We start from the raw sequence: 23,796 nt of genomic DNA on the forward strand, positions 1-23,796 counted from the left end.
CATTGGATATAATGAGTTAATTCAATGAATGTACGTTTATTCTGTGTCCTTGTCAGGTAAAACAATTGTTTTTCCTATGAACTGATGCTTCAGCAACTATCACCAATCAAAATAAATTAGGAATACACTTTTCTATATTCATCACCATTACAATCTTCTGTTGATTTCTAAAATCAGTTTTAATGGACTTGTCAATTTAAAAATCAGTTTATGGAGAGAAGGAGGGAGAGAAAGAATGGAAGATGTTATTTGTACCAAGATCAAGCATTTATTGAGCCTCTACTGTGTAGAGTTTGAGTTTTTCATTCTATTACAATAAGGGTCATGATATTAATATATATCTTTAAAATAGTGGTGGTAGAATTTATTTGAAAATAAGGTAGGTTGAAAATAAGGTTGGTGTTGTAAATTATAATAAAGTTTATATTCAGCTGAGTTCAACAGCACTTTTCTCATAATGAAATATGTGTATATGTATATTGTGTGGAATAAGGGATAAAATGAATACAAAAGTACACTGTAGGGCTTCCCTGGTGGCGCAGTGGTTGAGAGTCCGCCTGCCGATGCAGGGGACGTGGGTTCGTGCCCGGGTCCGGGAAGATCCCACATGCCGCGGAGAGTCTGGGCCCGTGAGCCATGGACACTGAGCCTGCGCGTCTGGAGCCTGTGCTCCGCAACGGGAGAGACCACAACAGTGAGAGGCCCGCGTACGGGGAAAAAAAAAAAAAAAAAAAAGCACTATAATTTTGTAAAATGACTTGAAATTTAATTATATTTCATGGCTTAATAATGTGGACCTATCTATGATTTATAATTTTCTTTCAAACATATTTTCTTCATGGAGCAAAAGCCACATAAAAGAACCAGGTCACATAATCTTATCCTTAGAATCGATATTTTAAAGTGGCTTTACCTAACTATGAATTAGTCCTGCATTTCTTTAACACTGGTCTTTTTTTTTTTTCTGCTTTATAACAAATTTAATCAGTTATACATATACATATGTTCCCATATCCCCTCCCTTTTGCGTCTCCCTCCCACCCTCCCTATCCCACCCCTCCAGGCTGTCACAAAGCACCGAGCTGATCTCCCTGGGCTATGCGGCTGCTTCCCACTAGCTATCTACCTTACCTTTGGTAGTGTATATATGTCCATGCCGCTCTTTCGCTTTGTCACAGCTTACCCTTCCCCCTCCCCATATCCTCAAGTCCATTCTCTAGTAGATCTGTGTCTTTATTCCTGTCTTACCACTAGGTTCTTCATGACATTTTTTTTTTCTTAAATTGTCTTTTAACAATAGTAGTTTGATAGAGTATTTAAATTTGACTAATTTACTCATTCATTTAGTAATCATTTATCAAGGGTTCGGCAATGATCTGAATATTTAAGGGTACAAAGACAAGTCAAGCATCATTATTACTTAGAGGGACTCACAGTAGGGGAGATATGCACCTATGGAAATAAACACAGCATAAACGTTCATGGGAAAGTGCTATATAACAGGAAATGAGGGTTAATTAACTCTCTGCTAATTCTGCAACAGAGGTCAGAGAAACTTGTAAGCGGGCTTTTATTTATTTTATTTTTTAATTTATTATTTATTTATTTTCTTGCGGTACACGGGACTCTCACTGTTGTGGCCTCTCCCATTGCGGAGCACAGGCTCCGGACGCGCAGGCTCAGCGGGCATGGCTCACGGTCCCAGCCGCTCCGCCGCATGTGGGATCTTCCAGGACCGGGGCACGAACCCGCGTCCCCTGCATCAGCAGGTGGTCTTTCAACCACTGCGCCACCAGGAAAGCCCAGTAAGTGGGCTTTTAAACAAAGGCACGTGAGTGTGGAAAATTCTGGGCTGATTTAAGGATGCACAAACTGTTATGTTTTCGGAACAGGCAGTATTCCATCGTGTATGGAGTGTACTGAGAATGATGCTGAGAGATAAGCCTGGGGACGGCCTTTCATACTGACTTGTGGAGAGTCTTTATTGACATCCCATGCTGTCTACTTTGTTACAGTTTTTAAACAGCATGTGTAAGTAGGACAGCTCCCCTACAGGACTGTTATGATAATTAATGGTTATTCTATAAAATGCCATCCACAGTTTCTGACACATTAGAAATACTCAAATATGTTTCTTTCCCTTTCTGAGGGTGTCATAAACACAATTTCATTCTGAGCTCACAGAACTAACACTCTCTTCCCTTGAATTGCCTGAGAGTTTGTGCTCTGTATTCACAAGGTTCATATTCTACTTTGAGATCAGACTTTATTATATTAGCCGTACCCTGTGGTTGGATGGCATGTTTGTGTGTGTGTGTATGTGAAAAGTGTTCATTCCTAACTTGCAGGATTTTTTTTAAATTTCAGTTACAAAACATGCATTTTTGACTATTTTGCAAGAGTAGAATGCCCGTATCAAAGTGTATTATGAATATCTCCATGAATTCCTTAGTAATACATAACTACTTCAGCAAATGCAGGATATCATTCCTTAGTCCACTATCTTATTTTTAGTATTTAACTGTGATGCCAACTGAAATGGCTATCTAACACAGTGACAATTATCTGCCAGGTTCAGGAGACCACAGATGGAGTGATTTCTTTAGTCTTGTGTATAAAAGGAAAACCATGCAAAACAAAATATTCCCATTTAAGATAATAGTAACATGATATTATATGTTCAAGTATAGTTGACCCTTGAACAACATGGAGTTTAGGAGCGTCCAACCTCTATGCTGTCCAAAAATGCATATAACTTATAGTCGGCCCTTTGTATCCAGGTTCCTCAGTATCTGCAGTTACAACCAACCACAGATCTGATCATGTAGTCCTGTGGTACTTACTACTGAGAAAAATCCATGTAAAAGTGGACCCTTGCAGCTCAAATCTGTGTTGTTCAAGGGTCAACTGTATTTCAATCTGTTTTACATAAATGAATAGTGATAAGTGCAAACCAGAAGAAACAGGTACGTACTTTGAGGAAACCGTGGGGGGTTGTCATTGACATCTGTCAGGGTGATGTTGACCGTAGTGGATCCCGACAGCCCTCCAACTTGCCCAGCCATGTCTTTGGCTTGAATGACCACTGAGTAATGTTCTCTGGCTTCTCTGTCCATATTATGTAAGGCAGTTCTAATAACTCCTGTAATACATATTTTAAACAAAACAGTATGGATTATACATTAAATGAGAAGCAACATAGGTATCTCTCTCTTTTTTATTTTTTTCTTTTAAGAAAAGTAGTTTTAACTGAAATTCTTTTGAGAGAAAACCAGGCTTCTGAGACAAATAGTACCTTGACAATGTTATTAAAACTGTCTCATCGAAATATTTATTTATAACCATGCATCCCAAACCAATCTATTAGAGGTAAATGAAGATACCCATCTCTTGGTGGTCTTTGGGGTCACTGGCCTCTAGAGGACAGCCCTGCAGTCCCTGCTCTTTCCTTCTGCTGGTGGCCTGAATATTTCACAACTCATTCTCCTCGCAAGTGTCAGCTGAGATGTTTTGAGTGGTTAATTTTCCTCCCTACAGAACAATTTACTTAGTTTTCTGAGAGGGTTGTCAAAATTTGATGATGAAAAACATTGGCGGAGTGTAGACACTTGAACAAAGATTACAGGCAGGAGGGATTTTAACATTTATCAAGACTAAGAAACTGACTTTTTGTCAGGAAATAACAACTACAATAAGAACTAGATCTAAGTACACAAGCAAAATAAAGTGATGAGATTGGTTCCAAGACTTGCATGTAGAAGCCACATTCTTTTTCTTGTAGTACCAAAAAAGACATTTAATGCGTTTCTCATTAATTAATACTGGATTCAATAAAGAGATACAAAATGTTATATATACATATGTAGTTTTGTGTAGGTAAACACACACACACATAAATTAGATAGATTTGTCAACAAAGCCTTACATTTAGAAACTGGAACACATTTTCTAGCAGGTCAAGTTTATGCAAGGACTATCAAATATGTCTTAAAATAAAAAAAATTGTCCTCATATACATGAGCCATATTAAACACAAGCATATAAATATATAAGCATACATGTGTTTATATTTATATTTTATATTCATATAAATGTACAATATAAATATATTTGCTACTCCAAACATAGGTTACCATTTAACAACCATCTTTTTACTTTTATTCAAAAGAGTTGGATCAGGTCACTTTTGAGAAAGACACCAATGGCTTCAATTAAACTCACACTTGATTAGTTAATTCATGGGACAGTGCCATTTATAATGACTGCCAACTATAGAGCTTGACAAATACTTTTGCAGACAATATACTGATATAATAGGAGAAAATGGGTTTGTATATCCAAGTGGAAAAGATAGTCTTTTAAAGGTGGAAAGGATTAGTCAATCAGTTGTTTTGAATGTAGAACACTTAACCGCTTCCTTTTTTTTTTTTTTTTTCCACTGAATTGATTGCACATGCGATGCTCTGAGAGGAGAGCCACGGGCCCCAGGAAAAGAGATCCCCCTACTTTCAAAACTTGTGAACATATAATTGAGGGAATTTAGGAGAACTTTCCTGAAGCTAAATAAGAATGAAAATTATTCTTATCAAAAGAAATTATAATAATATGATAAATGATTCATCTAATTCATGCATATGAAAAAGCCTCAAGCATCCTTACTAAATAGAATGTTTTATCACATATGGTAATTATATAAGAAAAAAATTAAATAGATGCAGAAAGGAACAAGTTAAGAATTTATGAAAATATTTAATGAAAGAAATGTATACTCTCTGATATTTGAAAAAAAATGCCATTCTAAAAAGAATACACTAGAAATGGGACTTGCCTCTGATGTGTAGAAGTATGAGATTACTGCCCAGGATGTTTTACAATGAAATCATTACAGTGATATTTGAAGAATATACATATGTGAAAATAAAATCTGTCATTAAAAAAGTGAATGATAGATAGTTTTATGCAATTTGAATGTAATTCATTTCAGAGGATCAGAGAAGACGAATTAGCACAACCCCTGTTTTACAGCATGGACCTTAATAATTTCATTGCAATTGCCATTATCTCCCTTCTTTTATAATACTGCTACTCTGACATGAAATGGGAAGAAATTTGTCAGCTAAATTTGCTATGGAAAGAAAAGAGCATATCCAGAATTGACACATCTTTCTCAGAAACAATTGTTTAAGGGTTCATTTAAACTCTCTGTTCTCTTGAGAATGGTTCAGTTGCATGTGCTTAGCTATGACCTCCCCTGAAGGCACATAGGTAACTGGGGAATGTTCAGGCAAATTGCCATAGCAACATGATCCCTGTATACAATAATCTTATTCAAACATGTGTCCCAGATGCTTGTAAGTAGGGTAGTCTAGAACACAGCTGATGCACAGTAACACATTTTTTCCTCTTAAGTAGACTTTATTTTCTAGAGAAGTTTTAGGTCCATAGTAAAATTAAGAAAGTACAGACAGTTACCCTGTACCCTTTTCCTCCTGACACACACAGTCTCCCCAGCTAGCACCATTCTGTATTAAAATGATGCATTTTTTACAGGTGATGAGCCTACATTGACATGTTACCACCCAAAGTACGTAATTTATGTTAGGGATCACTCGGTGTTGTACATTCTATGGGTTTGGACACATGCATAATGATATGTATTCATCATTGCAGTATTGCACAGAATAATTTAACTGCCCTAAAAATCCTCTTTATTCCACCTATTCACCCTTCCTCCCCTCAACCTTGGCAATCACTGATCTTTTTACTGTTTGCACATTTTGCCTTTTCCAAAAAGTTGTATTACTGGATTCATACAGTGTGCAATTTTTTTCAGATTGGCTTCTTCAATTAGTAAAAGGCATTTAAGGATCCTCCACGTCTTACCATGTCTTGATAGCTCATTTCTTTTTAGTGCTGAATAATATTCCCCTACTTGGATGTGCCAATGTTTATTCATTCACCTACTAAAGGACATCTTGGTTGCTTTCAAGGTTTGGTGATTATGAATAAAACTGTTATAAACATCTGTGTGCAGGTTTTTGTGTGGACATAAGTCCTCAAATCCTTGAAGTAAATATAAAGGAGTGTGATTGCTGGATATTATGTTAGGAGTCTGTTTAGTTTTATAACTGCCAAATTGTCTTCCAAAGTGGCTGTACCATTTTGCATCCCCACCAACAATGAATGAATTTCTGTTGCTTCACCTTTTTGCCAGGTTTTGGTGTTGTCAGTGTTCAGACTATCACCATTGTATTAGGTGTATAATGGTATCTCACTGATGTTTTAATTTGCATTTCCTTAATGGCACATAATGATGAAAATTGTTCCATATGTTTATGTCTATATGTATGTCTTCTTTGGTGAGGTGTCTGTTAAGGTCTTTTGTCCATTTTTAAAAATCAGGTTATTTGTTTTCTTATTGTTGAATTTTAAGAGTTATTTGTATATGTTAGATAACAGTCCCCTATTAATAAGTCTTTTGCAAATATTGTCTCTGGCTATTACTTGTCTTTTCATTCTCTTGACAGTGTCTTCCACAGTTTAGAAGTTTTTAATTACTTTGAAATCCATATTATAAATTATTTCTTTCATCAATCACAACTTTGGTGTTATACCTAAAGTCACAGCCTAAGATACCTAAGATAGCTAATGTCATCTAGATTTTCTTCTATGTTACCTTCTAGGAATTTTATAGTTTTATATTTAGGTCTGTGACATATTTTGAGTTACTTTTAGCTAAGAGTGTAATATCTATGTCATTTTTTTGGCATGTGGTTTTCAATTTATCCCAGCACCATTTGTGGAAATAGCAAGTTTGTCTCCATTGTATAATATTTACTTCTTTGTCAAAGGTCAGTTGACTACATGCATGAGAAACAATTTCTGGGCTCTCTAATCTGTTCCATTGGTATATTTGTCTATTCGTTCATCAATACTACACTGCCTTGATTACTATAGCTTTATAGTAAATATTGAATCAGGGTACTGTCAGTCTTCCTAATTTGTTCTTCTCCTTTAATATTGTGTTGGTTATTCTGGGTCTTTTGATTCTACATACAAACTTTAAAACAAGTTTTTCAATGACTACAAAATAACTTTTTGGGATTTTGATTGATATTCCATTGATAAAGTTGAGAAGAACTGAAAATATTGAGTTTTACCTATCCATGGACACAAAATATATCTCCATTTATTTAACAATACTTCTTATTTGTTTCTTTCATGAGAGTTTTGTAGTTTTCCTCATATCAATTTCATACCTTTTTTTTGTTAGATTATACCCAAGGATTTCTTCTAGGGGAAGCTAACCTAAATCATATTGTGTTTTTAAATCAAAGTCAACTTGTTCACTGCTGGCATATAGGAAAGAGATTGACTTTTATATATTAACCTTGCATCCTGAAACCTTGCTCGCTCAAGACTGCATCCTTGAAAATAACTCCCACTGTGGGAAATGTGGGCAGAACGCACATTCCAAGGTCAGAGAAGGGGATGCGGAGTCTCTTATTGCCTGGGTCCAGCTTGCTGGTCAACTGGCATTCACATTCTCTGGATGACCTCCCCCAATATCCCTAACAACTACTACAGGTGATTCCAGCGTAAGTGGGTCAAAACTATGTTTTGAAAAACCACAATTAGAAAGACGAAGTTCTGCCATTCTGCATTCTATACGTTTCTTCACTTTTTATTGCCATCTTCTCATGTCAATAAAAGCACATGTGAGGATATACACATGAGCACAGACAATAAAAAATATGCAATAGTAATATACATTTTTCAAAATTGTGAAGCCTAAACTCATGTACAAGACTAAGATAAACTATATTTACACAGTCCAAATAAGAACTAATATTTTGTTTTTTTTTTGTTTGGCTTTTCTGCCATGTACCCAAGGACCCAGTAATTGTAATATAACTTATTTTTGTCTTCCAAATAAACATAATAAGGACTTACCACATGGCCTTTTTATTAAGCAAATTTGTGAAGAAAACAACTCAGAGCAGCTAAATTAATCACCATAAATTATTGCATTGTTTGTTTGTTTAAAAACAAGGAAAACTCTCCTCTTTTCAGTAAATGCTAGGTAACTGGTAATGGCATATTCTGAATGTTTGATATATTCACTAGCAATGTTTACTTCAAAAATTTTAACAGAAATTGTTCCTCTTATTCTCCTCTGATGCTGGGTTGAATCAACAGGATGTCCTTACCCTTGTATCATTTTGTTTGTTTCTTATTACTTTCCTTTTAAACAATTGTAGGTGCCCCACTGCCTGCAAATTACCTTTTGACTACTGTTTCCCAATCACGTTGTTATGTAGGGGCCTGTAACTGGGAATGACTCTCTGCTCAATACAGGCTCATAACATTGAAACTCGTCTGTGGTCATAAACATTACTCAATGAACCTGACTCACTAACCCACTTTGTGTTTTTGTTTCCTGACTGATGATATTCATATAGAACAATAGACCCTCCCAAAATTGTTCTTGTACTTTACCCACTAAAAAGTGTTTAAGATGGAAATATACAAATCTAGTTGATTAGATAATACCACAGAAGACTTCAAAATAAAACCCCTAAAAGTTCGGAACAAATAAACAAGCATGACATTCAAATTCCTACAAAAACCTTCAAGGTACATATATGCATTTATAAGAGGAACTGGTAGATTTTCTTCCAGGTTTTAACTACACATACTCATTTTGGCTCAATTGCTTGCTTTGCCTCTGAATTTGTTCAATCGTTCATTCATTCACTTAAAGTCTATTATGTCATTTTGTAATGTCTATTAAAATGTATTGGAGTCCTAGTGTTTCTCTAATGAGGCACAAGGGCCACTTAACAAAATCACATGAAGTGACAATTATCATGCAACTCCAAGGGCACTATTTTAGACCTACTAAATCAGAATCTGGGGAATTGGGCCCAGCATCAATCAATATTTGTGATAAGCCCCTTCTGTGATTATCATGAGCAGTCCAATTTGAGATATCCACCTACAGTTGAGAACATATGATATCTGGCCTCAAGGTGCTCATATTTCATTGGAGGATCTGCTCATTTAAAATAATTAATATGTACACTGAGAGGTTTATAAATGCTTAGAAGTTTCAATTTCTACACAATGACACTTAATATCATGGCAGGATTAATTCACCTTTCCAACTACCTAATTGTGATGATCTAGGTACCTGGGAGATTTTTTATGTTATATATTAAATTGCTATTTGTTTCAACATTTGGTATATTATATGCTACTTCTTTTCAACTACACATTATGAATTTTCCCTACTAACTTTGTAAAGATAATGTGGCTTCCATAAATTCCTGTCTACATTGAAATCAAAAACATTCAGACATTGAACCTATATATATGCAACATTACCACAGTTTCAGAAACCTTTTTTCTTCATTTGTCACCAATCCAATGTATATTGAATGTGTCTCTCCTCTATTTAAAATGTGGAATACAAAGACATATAGGATAGAGCTTATAACTTTAGAAGGTCATGATTAGAGTGTTTACATACAGGGAAATAAATATTCAAATATGGAAAGTTAAGTAATACCGCAAATAGATTTTATTAAATGGAAGACAAAACACAGACTTGGAAGGTTTTAGTTATCAAAATGGATGAACATGACCAAGGAGCACTTTATGGGACAATGACAAGTTTGTAGGATATGGAAAGATAGATGGAGAAGTAGAGAATCCATGGAAAGGGGATCTGACATGAACAAAGGTGTGGATATAGAATGTGCATGGCTGTATCGACAACATTGGCTTCATTGGAAAATAGCTGTAGGAGAATAATAGAGATTAGGTACTCATTAATACTCTCAGAATAATTCTAGGTTTTGTTCCTCAAGTGACTGAAAGTTTGAATAGCTCCACTGATGCCCTTGTGGAAAGTCAAGACACTACACTTCACTACTGGTAAGTTGTTACAGGCTGTGGTTGGGCAGATGCATGGTTATCTCTACGGATAAATTTAGCACATTTCAGACTCTAAAGCTTCAGTGGATAACTGATTAAACTTCAGAATTTTATTTATATTTTCACTATACTATATATTTTATTTTTAAAGAAAAAATATAAGATATATGAAACACTAGCATCCCAGAATTAAAAAAAGAAACATATTTAACTTCAAGCTATGACTCATGTAATTAACGATCCTAAATTCATGAATGTAGACGTTTTTATGATTTAGTAGGAAGATTCAATTATTCCTCTTCTAGATTTTTTTCTTCCTACCATTAAAATGGACGGTGAAACGTTTTATTTCTGGTGAGGAGAAAAGGATGGCGAGTTCACAGGTTTTGAGTATGGGCTGTGACATAGGCACTCTCTTCAGGTATATAACTCATATTTTTCCACCATATTCTTCATGAGAGAGAAAGCTCAAAGTTTAAATAACTTTCTCCAGATCAGAAATCTGCAGAAGCTGAAATATAACCCAGGAATTCCTGACAGTAAAATCAGAATGCCACAGTGTCATTAGTTCAACTAATGAAGTCCTTAACCTTGTAGACCCTTAGGAGAGGCTTGTAGTACTGTGAAAGAGAGAGACAGGGAGGGGTGTGTTTGTGGAGGGAGAGAGAGAGAGGGAAGAGAAGAGGAAGTGGAAAGAGGAACAGTATTATAAAAAATGGGCATTACCTTTTCTATGGATTTGGGGACATAGATCAGACAGATTCAAAGAGAATGTAGTTGTGTTTATGCATCAATAAATATGCTTCTGACCTAGAAGCTTTTATTTCAATATTTTTCTCATTTTTGCATTATGCTTAATATTTATATCTGTTATTAAGGTTTCAATGTGATCTACAACTTCCAAAGACCAGTCTTTCTAGTCAATATATTTAATAACCACACTGATAAAATCATAGGTTTGCCAGTGCATTTGTGAAGGCCAAATATTCTATAGACTTGCAGGCTTTCAGCTTAACAACACTGGTCAACAAAAATGTACTGAGACAGCACTGCAGGGAGAAAAGTAAATAATAAACTTCAAAAAAGTCTTCCCTGGGTGATGAAATTCCAGTGGTGATGATGATAATGACCATGATAGAACTACTGACAGTTATGAAGTATTTGTTAAGCGTAATGAGGGATATTTATGTTAAATCACTAAATCCTCACACTAAGTCTTCACATCAACTGATTATGGATGCTATTCATATTATCCCCTTTTTTTTTATCAAAGAGGGATTTCAAGAACAGAAAGGTTAAGAAAAGTGCCCAAGGACAGATAGGTATCATACAGTCAGTATTTAATCCATGTAATTAGAATTCACAGCCTGCTGTCACAATCACTACCTTCTGAGCTTCTGATTCCTTGTGAGTAAATAGAGGAAAATACAGCAAAAGAACCTGAAGTAGATTTTGGGAGAATGTCTGCATCTTAATAACGTGGTATCAGAAGAAATATCTGTTTCTCTTGGCCAGTTTGGGTCCTAATGGCATAGGGATCATAGCTCTGATTATAATCAAGGAAATGTCCAGAAAATGGTGGATATAATGGGTAACCAAATGATCTGACTCCAAAAAATGAGGTTTCAGCCTTTTGTTCAACAGGAGAAAGAGTGAGAAACTTAGAAACCTAAGATTCATCTTGCTGCAAGTGGCCATTACCTGTTTATGGTCTTTTTGCAGGGTATCAAATACCAGCACCATTAACTGTGGTTGGCGTATGATTGCTTTGACAAATACAGTACAGTGGAAGTGATAGTATGAAAATTTCTGCCCTGGACTTAAGACGACTGGAAGCTTCTACCTTGGTATGTATGAACTCTGAGCCTTCAGATAAGTAGTCTAACTACCCTGCTAGAGGCCACAGAGAGATGCCGTGAGATGGAAAGGGCTAGGGATGCATCTGAGCCCAGTTCCCCAGCTCTTCCCACTGAAGCACTAGGCATATGAGTGAACTCATCTTTGAATGAGTGCAGGTGCCAGCTGAATGCTACCAAGTAACACAGTCAGTGTCTCATGGATCAAGAAATTCCCCAGATAACTCCTGCTCAACTTCTTGACTTCCAAAATCACTGTTGTTTTCAAAGCTCTGATTTGGGGTAGTTTGCAATGGCATTCAAATTTGGAATACACACACAGACACACACATAGAAATTTGCAAACATACATATATACATACACCTATGCATACACATACACATATGTATACACACATATACATACATACATACATACACACATATGTACAAACACACACACATATATTCCTCACAGGGAAATAAATGATGGTTGGCTTTCTAGATCTACCCTTAACACCATTAAACCAAGACTAGGTGTTCCCTAAATACTATATTCTCTTCTCTCTCCATTACCCTCTCCCTTTCTCTCTCCTTCCTTCCCCTCCTTCTCTTCTTCCCACCCCACCCTTCTCTCCAGAGGTGGAGTGCATGTACATATACTATACAGAAAAGCCTATGTCTAAAGTACTACAGCTATAGTACATGTATACATATTTCATGAGTTCAGGTAAACATAGTATTTGGAAGATAAAGAGAAGAGGGAAAATAAAACTGACCTTCATATAACTGATGTGTAATGAACACAGGGAATAAAACTTCTTGTAAAATCTGAAATTATTAAGATTATTATCATCTGGTAATTTGTACTCTATGGGAGTAATAAAATTATATGTGATATTTTTAATTAAGAGAATTATATATAAATGTAATTTCAAATATTTATAATATCAGATAAAATATTTTATTACAAGATACTGAATCCAGATATACTCCAACTTAAATATAAATGTATTGTCATGGAAAATAATAATGAAATAATAAGAAAGAAATTTAGAAATCTAGAAGTAGTCAAGTATAATTTTCCCAAAATAGCTTATTCATGTGGCTTATTACAAACTTAGGGGCTAAAAATACAAACACAAAAAAAGGATACTAAGTTTATTATGTAGATATTCCTTGTTTAAATATTGATATATTTTTCTATTACTTTGTTTACTTTTTTCTACAATTTATTTAATTTTTTTAGTTTTTATCATTAGATGGTTAAAATGAATTTTAAAAGGTAAAATGCTTTATATAGGATTTTTTGGGTCACAGATGCTATTTAAGAAATGGTACTTAATGTGATTATATCAAAAAACTTTGGAATATTTGTTTTTGAGACAACTATACTTAAAGGCATTTAATTAAGGAAAATACTAAAACATTGCTTTATAAAATATACATATACAAATGACCAACCAGTTCTATTAGTAATGGTCTAGTCGACAACATAGACCTGTAAGTAACTCAAAATTGACAATTCCTCTTGTAATACCAATTTACATATTGTGTCATTTGCTTTTTTGAATTTTCAAAGTTTTATTTTTTCATTTAGAGAATGATTTTATTTTATGATGCATTTTATCATAATCTAATAATCTAAGAAGCCATTACCATTTACAGTAAGCTGTATATCACAATATGCATGCTATACCTATGGATATATATGCATATATATTATCTACACGTTATACATATTTCATAGAGCAAATAGCAGTATTAAACAAACTTATGTGTCCAATCTATAAAATTAGCCTTAAGTTTTCAAGAGTATGCCTGTAATATGTGTTGTATTTTTTTGGCACATAATTCATGGTTGATTCCTTAAGGCACCTGTGGAGAACTCAAGTGACTATTAAGTGTCTTAGAATAAGAATTAGAATGGGGTCAGGATGATTGTAGTACATTCAAGGAGCAACATAAAAAAGTGCCAATATAATTGAAAAATATGATAAAGTTGTCTTTAGGCTTTCAAGAATGCTCATGCATTCTTACTGCCTTTGATCTTTTAAAGATAAGTCGAAAGTGAAAATATCAATGAGGTATCACCTCACACCAGTCAGAATGTCCATCGTCAAAAAACCTACAGGGCTTCCCTGGTGGCACAGTGGTTGAGAGTCTTCCTGCCAATGCACTGGACGCAGGTTTGTGCCCCAGTCCGGAAAGATCCCACATGCCATGGAGCGGCTCGGCCCATGACCCATGGCTGCTGAGCCTGCGCATCTGGAGCCTGTGCTCCACAACGGGAGAGGCCACAACAGTGAGAGGCCCGCATACCGCAAAAATAGAAAAAGAACAAACCAAAAAAAATGACAAATAGGGACTTCTCTGGTGGTGCAGTGGTTAAGAATCTGCCTGCCAAGGCAGGGAACATGGGTTCGAGCCCTGGTCCAGGAAGATCCCACATGCCACAGAGCAACTAAGCCCATGCACAACATCTACTGAGCCCGTGCTCTAGAGCCCATGAGCCACAACTAGTGAGCCCATGTGTCACAACTACTGAAGCCCGTGCACCTAGAGCCCATGCTCCACAACAAGAGAAGCCACCACAATGAGAAGCCCATGCAACCCAATGAAGAGTAGTCCCCACTCGATGCAACTAGAGAAAACCTGCATGCAGCAAGGAAGACCCAACACAGGCAAAGATAAATAAATAAATAAATAAATAAATAAATAAATAAATAAAGCTATGAATAATAAATGCTGGAGGGGGTGTGGAGAAAGGGAACCCTCTTTCACTGTTAGTGGGAATGTAAATTGATACAACCACTATGGAGAACAGTATGGAGGTTCCTTAAAAAACTAAAAATAAAACTACCATATGACCCAGAAATCTGACTACTGGGCATATACCCTGAGAAAACCATAATTCAAAAAGATACATGTACCACAATGTTCACTGCAGCACTATTTACAATTGCCAGGACATGGAAACAACCTAAATGTCCACTGACACATGAATGGATAAAGAAGAAGTGGTACATATATACAATGGAATATTACTCAGCCATAAAAAGAACAAAACTGAGTTATTTGTAATGAGGTGGATGTATCTAGAGTCTATCATACAGAGTGAAGTAAGTCAGAAAGAGAAAAACAAATACTGTATGCTAACGCACATATATGGAAACTAAGAAAACGGTACTGATGATCCTAGTGGCAGGGCAGGGATAAAGACGCAGATGTAGAGAACGGATCTGACACAGGGGTGGAAGGGGAAGCTGGGTCCAAGTGAGAGAGAAGCACTGACATACATACACTACCAAATGTAAAATGGATAGCTAGTGGGAAGTAGCCGCATAGCACAGGGAGATCAGCTCGGTGCTTTGTGGCCACCTATAGAGGGGTGGGATAGGGAGGGTGGGAGGGAGACGCAAGAAGGAGGGGATATGGGGATATATGTATAGCTGATTCACTTTGTTATACAGCAGAAACTAACACAACATTGTAAAGCAATTATACTCCAATAAAGATATAAAAAAAATATAAAACAGAAAAAAAAGTGAAAACATAAAATCAATCATTTAACTATGACAGTCCCTATAATCCACTGGAAATTTAAAAAATGATAAGAGATTAACATGTTTGACAGTATTTGGAGACAGATTATACCGATAGTATAAATTTGACTAGTAAAGAATTCAACTTTAGATGTCTGATAGTCATTAATTTATAGATACATTTGTTATTAACTAATGAGTATCCATTGTGGCTTCAGTATCACTGAGAGGCAACATGGTAAGATCATATGAACAGGGAAACTAATTATGAATATTACTTACAAGCATAGTGGCATGTCACATAAAATAAAAGGAACATTAAGTGGCTCAAAAATGGTGAAAGTTTTATAGAGTCTCATTCCTGGGAGAGAGGTTTACTCATGTGTTAAAGCTTTATTTGTTCACACTCTTCAAAGGTTCAAGTGAGCAATGATAGTAGCTTGGGAACGTTCTTAGCATTTACTAGTTGTAAGTATTGCATAAATGAATAATCTGGTACCCTGTTTAACTATCAGCTAAGTGGTAATAACAGAACGTAGAACGCAGAAGGGTACTACATTCTAAGTTAAATATTGACAAAATATTTGAGTGCTTGTTGAGTTATGTAAATGTAAAATTCTGGTGTTTTTTTGCTGTGTGATAGAAAAATGGCATAGTGTTCATTACTATTTGATAACCCAAGGCACAGAAGCTGGATGCATCAATATGTGAACAGATTTTTGTTCCTTTGATTAAGAGAATGAGTTGAAAGCCCTTAACCCTGGAAAGATTAACTGGAAATGATTATTCTTATATGCTTTGTCAAGTGGAGCTTTTAATCAGTACATGAATATTTTTCTAGAAAAGGATTTCTAAGAAAGAAAAAAGTAGCTGAGGAGCAAACATTGAAGACAACTATGGAAAGAGAAGGAATGACTGGAAACTGATAAATATGTCATTCTGTTGATTTCTGAGAATATCGAATAATTTAATATGTTGCTCAAAAAAGGAATTTGCATTTAAAAAATTATCAAAAATCGACTCCATGGTAGAAAAATTCAAAAGTCATTATTTTGCCTATGATGAATAGAGATGTGAAACACCAAACAGTAAAATCAGACAGATCAAATAGAAACTTTCATCCAAATGTTAACTTTTACTTTGTTTCTCCAGTGATGATAAAATGGTAGATGAGTAGAAGTGAACAGGCATAGGGATTCTTATATCTCTCCCTGCACTGTGACCAATGTAAACATCTCTATAATCTTTGCATACCACATGCGATAGTACCTGTCATATAAAAAATGAAAAAAATATACCATCCCCGAATTTCTGCAATTCTTGAAGCCAAATCTCTATAAACAAACAAAAAACAACAACAACAAAAAAAAAAACAGTTGTCTATATATAGTATGAAATAGTTGCTGAAGTGGAGACTTAGGTGCAGGATATTTACTAAGGAGCCACTGTGAAGGGAGCGGAGAAGGAGCATGAATGATGAGAGGGGGATATTAGTCCGGGATGCAGGTCTGACAAAGTTTAGGCAAATGCAGCTGGGGTATACTGCCTGAGTGTCCACCACGCTCAGTCACTGGATGAGGGTTATCCCAGAAATGACGTGGCTTCTGCAAGGTGTTTATCATCACTCGGGATAGACCTTGAAGGAGCTGTCATCTGGGAGTGAGATGATGAATTTACTCCCCATGCTGGGCTGCAAGTCCTTCTTTAAAGGAGACGTGCATCTGGGTCTACCTCACAGGGAACCTACTTTGTTCTCCCTCATTTCAAGCCCCTCCATTGAAGATGTAAATTATTAAAAATGCTCATGTGATCTTCCCTTCAATCCTATCATTGATCCAATGGATAATGTCTGTTTTCATCTCATCTGCAGCAAACTGGCCACAGTATACTATTCCTACCTTTCCCAAAGACCTCATTGTCTTGTTTCTCTCAATTTTACCCTCTTATATTCTGTATTGCCATCACACGAATTTCTTTCTTATCATTATGCCAAGTTACTTATTTTGGCAACTATTCGTCCTTCCCCACTAAACTAAAAGCTCCACAAGGCCAAAGAGTTTTGTTCATTGCGTTTTCATTGCTGTATCCCATTGCCCTAAAACCATCCCCAACCCATAGTTGTCCTCAACGGATATTTGCTGAATGAATGAAGTGCCACAAAACCCATAGGAATTCATCATAGCATTAAATTTGGAGTTTAGAATAAAACTAAAATCAATATAAAACAAATAAGTTACTAAATTTAATTTATTTCCTTTGTATATTAAATGTATTAGCTTGCTAGGGATTCTGTAATAAAGTACCACCAACTGGTTGGCTTAACAATGAAGACTCATTGTTTCACAGTTCTGGAAGCTAAAATTCTGAAACCAAGGTATTGGCAGGATTCGTTCTTCCTGGGGTCTGTGAGGGATGGGTCTGTTCCAGGCCTCTCTCTTTGGCTTGCAGATGACTGTTTTCATGCCCACAATACACTCTTCCTGTATCTTCAAATCATCTTCCCGCTGTGATATCTTTATGTCTAAATTTCTCCTTTTTATAAGGACATCAGTCATGTTGTATTATGGCTCACCCTGTAACTTCGCTTTAACTTGATTACCTCTGTAAAGACCCTATCTCCAAATCAGGTCACCTTATGAGATCCTGAGGTTTGGAATTCAACATACAAATTGTGGGGGGAGAGTACAGTTCAACCCATGACACTAAGTAAAATAATATATTGCACCAAAAAAATGAATACATATTGAATATGTGAGCTTTTTCTTTGAGCCTGTATAGGAAACTCTTTAAATTAAATCATAAAAGTTACTTTGACCAGAAAGGGACTGGTGAAGGCACCCTAAGAAAAAAACACAAAATATGAAAAAAAAAATTTGTGAAAGAACACAATGTCACGGAAAAGATGTAGATGGAGAAAGAACTTTGTGTGGGTAGTCTCAGGGCTCAAAGACTAGGTATTATACAAATGTATGATCATGAAGAGTGGCTTTGAATTTCTTTATCATGTGAACTGTAAAGAGTCATTCATTCCTTCAATTACTAGTTGTAATAGAGTGTAATAGAGTGCACTAAAATCCAGATACTGTCCTATGGGCAGACAAAATCACTGCCCTCAAAAAGCTTACATTCTAAAAAAGGCAGATTAGGAAAACAAACAAACAAACAAAAACACCAACAAGATAATTATCTATATGATACACAGCAGATTAGGTGGTGTTAATGGTTAGGGGGGAAAATGAAGCATTTAATTTGGGCTTACAGTTTTAATTAGGACTAAAATAGTGGGATGTTGGAGTTAGCTAGTTCTGGCTCACAAGAGTTGATTGTTAAAATTTTAAGAATTCGGACACAACTTCTTTATCCATTCATCTGTTGATGGACATTTAGGTGCTTCCATGTCCTGGCTATTATAAATAGTGCTGCAATGAACATTGGGATACATGTCTCTTTTTGAATTATGGTTTTCTCAGTGTATATGCCCAGTAGCGGGATTGCTGGGTCATATGGTAGTGGTACATATATACAATGGAATATTGCTCAGCCATAAAAAGGAACGAAACTGAGTTATTTGTAGTGAGGTGGATGGACCTAGAGTCTGTCATACAGAGTGAAGTAAGTCAGAAAGATAAAAACAAATACCGTATGTTAACTCATATATATGAAAACTAAAAACGAGGTACTGATGAACCTAGTGGAAGGGCAGGAATAAAGATGCAGATGTAGAGAACAGACTTGAGGACACAGAGGGGGAAGGGGAAGCTGTGATGAAGTGAGACACTGACATATATACACTGCCAAATGTAAAAAAGATAGCTAGTGGGAAGCAGCTGCATAGCACAGGGAGATCAGCTTGGTGCTTTGTGGCCACCCAGAGGGGTGGGATAGGGAGGGTGGGAGGGAGATGCAAGAGGGTGGGCATATAGAGATATATGTATACATATGGCTGATTCACTTTGTTGTACAGCAGAAACTGACACAACATTATGAAACAATTATACGCCAGTAAAGATGTGAAAAAAAAAAGAATTTGGACAGCTGGTTAGTAAATATAGCCATTGCTAATAATTAAATTATATAAATTTATAATTCAACATCATATCTTTAAAAGTATCTGAAAACATCTATTTCTAAGTGAATTACTATATTTTACTATTATATATACTCTTGTTGTTATTTGTTTATTTTATCTGTGTGGTAGAAATACTACAGAATTTTGTACTACTGCTCATCCTTTCCCAACGATATGTTCAGTGGTGTCATCTTGGTAATTTGAAAATCATGGGCAGTGGAAATATTTTTATTATGAGAGTCAGCAAATGCTGACTAAATCAAGGCTTAATCTATTTAGTTAGTGATTGTCTGGACTTGAGAAAGTAAAGGAGAAAGCATAAATAAAGCATATTAAACTCGTGTGTAGCTATTACATTCAAATAACACAAAATTTGAAGAAATACTATTCTAACTAATGAAGAAATACTATTCTAACTAATGAAACCTATTGTTCAACTTAGCAGAAAAAAAAGTGGCTTATATAATTGATGAAAAACTGAAGTTTTTACAAACATCTTTTATCTACAGGCTAATGTAAACAAAAGTATCAACCAGCACCCAAGCTGGAACTAAACTCATTTGTCAATGACCTGAGCAACTTCTTTGCTGAATCAGATAGTAATCACGCATTTATTTGCAGTAGGATTTAGTCAATATTCATTGGATTGCAACAATAGGTTGTGTGTGGATGCAAGCATTTGGCAGAAATCAATGCAAGCATTCTGTAAGAAACAATAGGCTATGTGGAATTTATAATAAGGATTAATGTATGCATTATAATTGTTTGTAAATGGGGTGCTACATATCTTTTTTTAATCAGTGAAATTTGCTTATTTACATGCTTACATACTTTTGGTTGTTAAATATTTACTAGCACACCACTGATAACTAGCGTTAAATAGACTTGACAGAGTTCCAGGCAAAGAGTCACAAGTGCAAATGTTCTAATGTGGCTACTTTCTGGCTTGTTGGAGGGAAACCTCTGAAGCCAGCATCTCTAAAGCAAAAAGAACAAGAAGAAGAGGAGGTGAGATCAGAATGACATTATAGGTAAGATCATTTACAGGCATGTGCATTGTTGTAGTGCTTTTGACTTTGGCCATAAAAGAGATGAGAAGACATGGGCAGATTTTGAGCAAAGGGGTGATGTGATCTGACATATTTTCACATGGTGGTCCAGTGGTTAGGACTCCACATTCTCATTGCCAAGGGCCTGAGTTCAATCCCTGGTCAGGAAACTAAGATCCCACAAGCTGTGTGCCGTGGCTGAAAAACAAAAACATGTTCTTTGGCTGCTGTGTTGGCAATAGACTAGGTGGAACAGGGTGGAATTAAGGACATAGGTGAAGAGATAATTACAATAAAGTTTGTTAAAACAGAAGTGAGGAGATGTCTTGAAGGTAATGTTAGCTGATGAAATAGATGTGTTGTATCAAAGAAAAATAGAAACAGAATGTGGTCCAAGCTTTTTGGATGGAGACATAGAAAACTGTTAGAAAAACTGTTTGTGGGTAGGTAGATGGAGTTTCAGAAAGTGGTTTTGGACATACTCTGTCATATGTATCTTCAACCCCCTGGGCAGAGATTTTCAGTTGGCATACAGTATGCTGGTGTTTAGGGAAGCAGTTCAGACTCTCCTCATAATGTGTTCAACATAAAAAGAATATATTTATACCTCATTAAGACTGATGAGATTAGCAAAGGAATGAGTGTATAAAAGAGGCTCAGATACTGAACACTGCCACAGGCCAGTGAGTTTAGGAGAAAAGGTAGAAGCAACTCAAAAGCAATGATCCTTGAGACAGGGGGAAAACCAAGAGGGTGTGGCATCCTGGCAAAAGTATTTCAAGGAAGAGAAATGGATCCAGCCTGACAAATGCTGTTGCTAAGTCAAGTATGATGTCAGGGACATCATAATAGTGAATGTGGTGGCCAGCTCGAAACTTAACAGTAGATATGAAACGAAGAAAAGGATATGTGAGGCATTTTGAAGGACATTTTTAAGGACAAGATGACTGATTGGAAGTAGGGTGTGAGGGAAAGGAAGTGATTCTGATGACACTCGGGCATTTGGCTTAAGAACTTGGTCAGCGGGGAATCCCTCTACAAGATTAAGAGTATAAGATAAAGATCAGTGAAGAGAGTGTTAATTCATGGCTCTATTGACTTTTATGTGCTTATAAACTATCTATGTGAAAAAGACTCATGGGTAGTTGAACACATGGTGTTTGTAGAAAGGTCTGGGTTGGCGATTCAGGATAATAATGATACTTATAAAGAGACAGATGGATATAAACTCACTCTTGCCCAACATAATGAAGAGAGTGCCACTAATTATAATTAATGACTTAAATTGCTCTCTATTGAATCTTTATTCCTTGTATCATGTACTAAAAAATTACCAATCAGGACAGAAAAAAATTTACTTAAAAAAAAGGCAAATGAGATAAAATCAATGTATCTAATCTTAGTGAATGTCAAACAATAAATGACTATTTTGACTGAAAATATCATTACTTTGTTCCTTCTATAAAATGACTACTGGATGGATAGAATTACCCGAATTAGTCCTTTATGTTAGCAAGGTATAATTCAAGTGTAGTCAGAAAGTACTATAACAGCTTGACTACACTGAACTTTCCTCTAGCAAATTTGAAGGATTTTTCTTGCACAATATAAAGATCATTTAGAGATACTTAGGAAAGTACACAACATGCCCCCAAAAGTGGAAGAAAAAAGATTCGTAGAAAAAAATAATTTAAGAAGTGGGGAGTAGATTTTTTTTTTCAGTCACTAATTTAAACTGTCTATCCATAGCCTCCTTCTGTCACTTATTAATTAGTTACCAGTGTGGCCCTTCCTTTGACAAGCTATGTCCTACAAGATAACTGGCAACTAGAACTAATATAATATATAAAACCTGCCCTGTTGTAGCTTTATATTTTTAATGTCATTTCTAAATTCCCTAAAGTAGCATATAGGCTTAGTGTGGATCCATTGTTTCTTGTTTTTTTGTTTTGTGCATATGTATGTGTTTTGTCTTTGTTTTGTAGCTAAGAATGTTTGTGTTTTGTGAGGTGGACAAGAATTCTACAGTTTGGATGTGGCTGCTTTCTAATTTTCATATCAAGATCTTTTTTTTCACTGAATCACTTGCCATTCAATATATTTTCATTTTGTCTCTTAGTAGGAAGACCAGGCAGAAAAAAGAACTTAAGGTAGCCTAAGAAGTAAGTAGAACAAATACTGTATGAATCAATGTAATATATTACAGACTGAATATAACAATCTGATTTGCTGGAAATATTTGATAATTCTTCATAAAGATTTATTTAGAATATGAAGAGAGTTATATTAGAGAACAAGAAAATAATCAGATAAGACTGTGGAACAAGGATTGAACCAGGAAGAGAATTAACATGGCAAATAATGGCTGAGGAAGAAAGGCTAAATGAGACATTGATTTAATTATTTACAGACTTTTTCTATTAAAATAAACCCAGAAATCATATCACTTTTGTTGATTTAGCACTTTTCACTGCTTATTTTAATGCTTTTCACTCTTAGGGTTCCAGGGAACCTATAGATGTCTCTCCAGTGCCTCAAGAACCACTTATCAAAGTTACTGCATGAGCTCACCAAGCAAGGGTTTATATATCTTGCTTTGTAGTATTTCCCTTTCAGAAATAATTCTAAAAGGAATTAACTAAACAGAGAGCACCAAATGTGAGTAAAGGTAAGTCATAAGCCTGAGATATTTCATGCATATGGACAATTGAGAAGGTGTATTAAGTAGGAATTTTGACATATTTGACATTAGTTCAGAAGCAGTAGCATAATATATATATATATATATATAGACATAACTCTTTCCAATTTTACTCCTTCATTATGTCATTTGAGATCCAAACTGATTCTCAGTTTGTCAATTTTTGCTTTGCTTTGTAACAGATTTTTTTTTTTTTTACTCAAGCCCTTGATTTAAAAATATATATTTACTTCTTAACTCTGCTTGTAGTAACTTTGGCAAGGTCACTGGACCAGCCATTTCTCGAACTCTTGGGCTATTTTCAAGTTGCAGACTGGGTCAAGAGACTTTGCTATATACCACAAAAATATTCAGAGCTTTGTTAAAGTGTTTATGAGCTGTCTTAAGAAATGTATTCACATTTTATTCACAAAAATTGAAGATAATATTGTCTTTTTGAAATACAGAAGAAATATAGCTAACCAGCATCCAATACTACATTTAAAGTCATTCAGAGGTAAGTACTGCAGACTATTAATATCATTAAAATTTATATTTATAATGGGCTATTTTAAAAAACTATTATCAGCTAAGAAAATAATAAAATCTTATCATTTGTGACAACATGAATGGACTTTGAGAGCATTATGCTAAGTGAGGTAAGTCAGACAGAAAAAGA

General features: G+C 35.5%; 1 protein-coding gene across 2 annotated transcripts in view; it reads right to left on the reverse strand.

Annotated features, from left to right (window-relative positions):
- Window positions 1-23,796, reverse strand: part of CDH18 (cadherin 18) — a 333,943-nt gene that overhangs the window by 123,812 nt on the left and 186,335 nt on the right. For both annotated transcript variants that reach the window (XM_060091599.1, XM_060091600.1), the window contains one exon: window positions 2,975-3,142. In XM_060091599.1, coding sequence (XP_059947582.1) covers window positions 2,975-3,142 — 168 coding nt within the window. The remainder of the gene's footprint in view (window positions 1-2,974; window positions 3,143-23,796) is intronic.

This window comes from Mesoplodon densirostris, chromosome 3 (assembly GCF_025265405.1).
Source record: "Mesoplodon densirostris isolate mMesDen1 chromosome 3, mMesDen1 primary haplotype, whole genome shotgun sequence".
Lineage (NCBI taxonomy): Eukaryota > Metazoa > Chordata > Mammalia > Artiodactyla > Ziphiidae > Mesoplodon > Mesoplodon densirostris.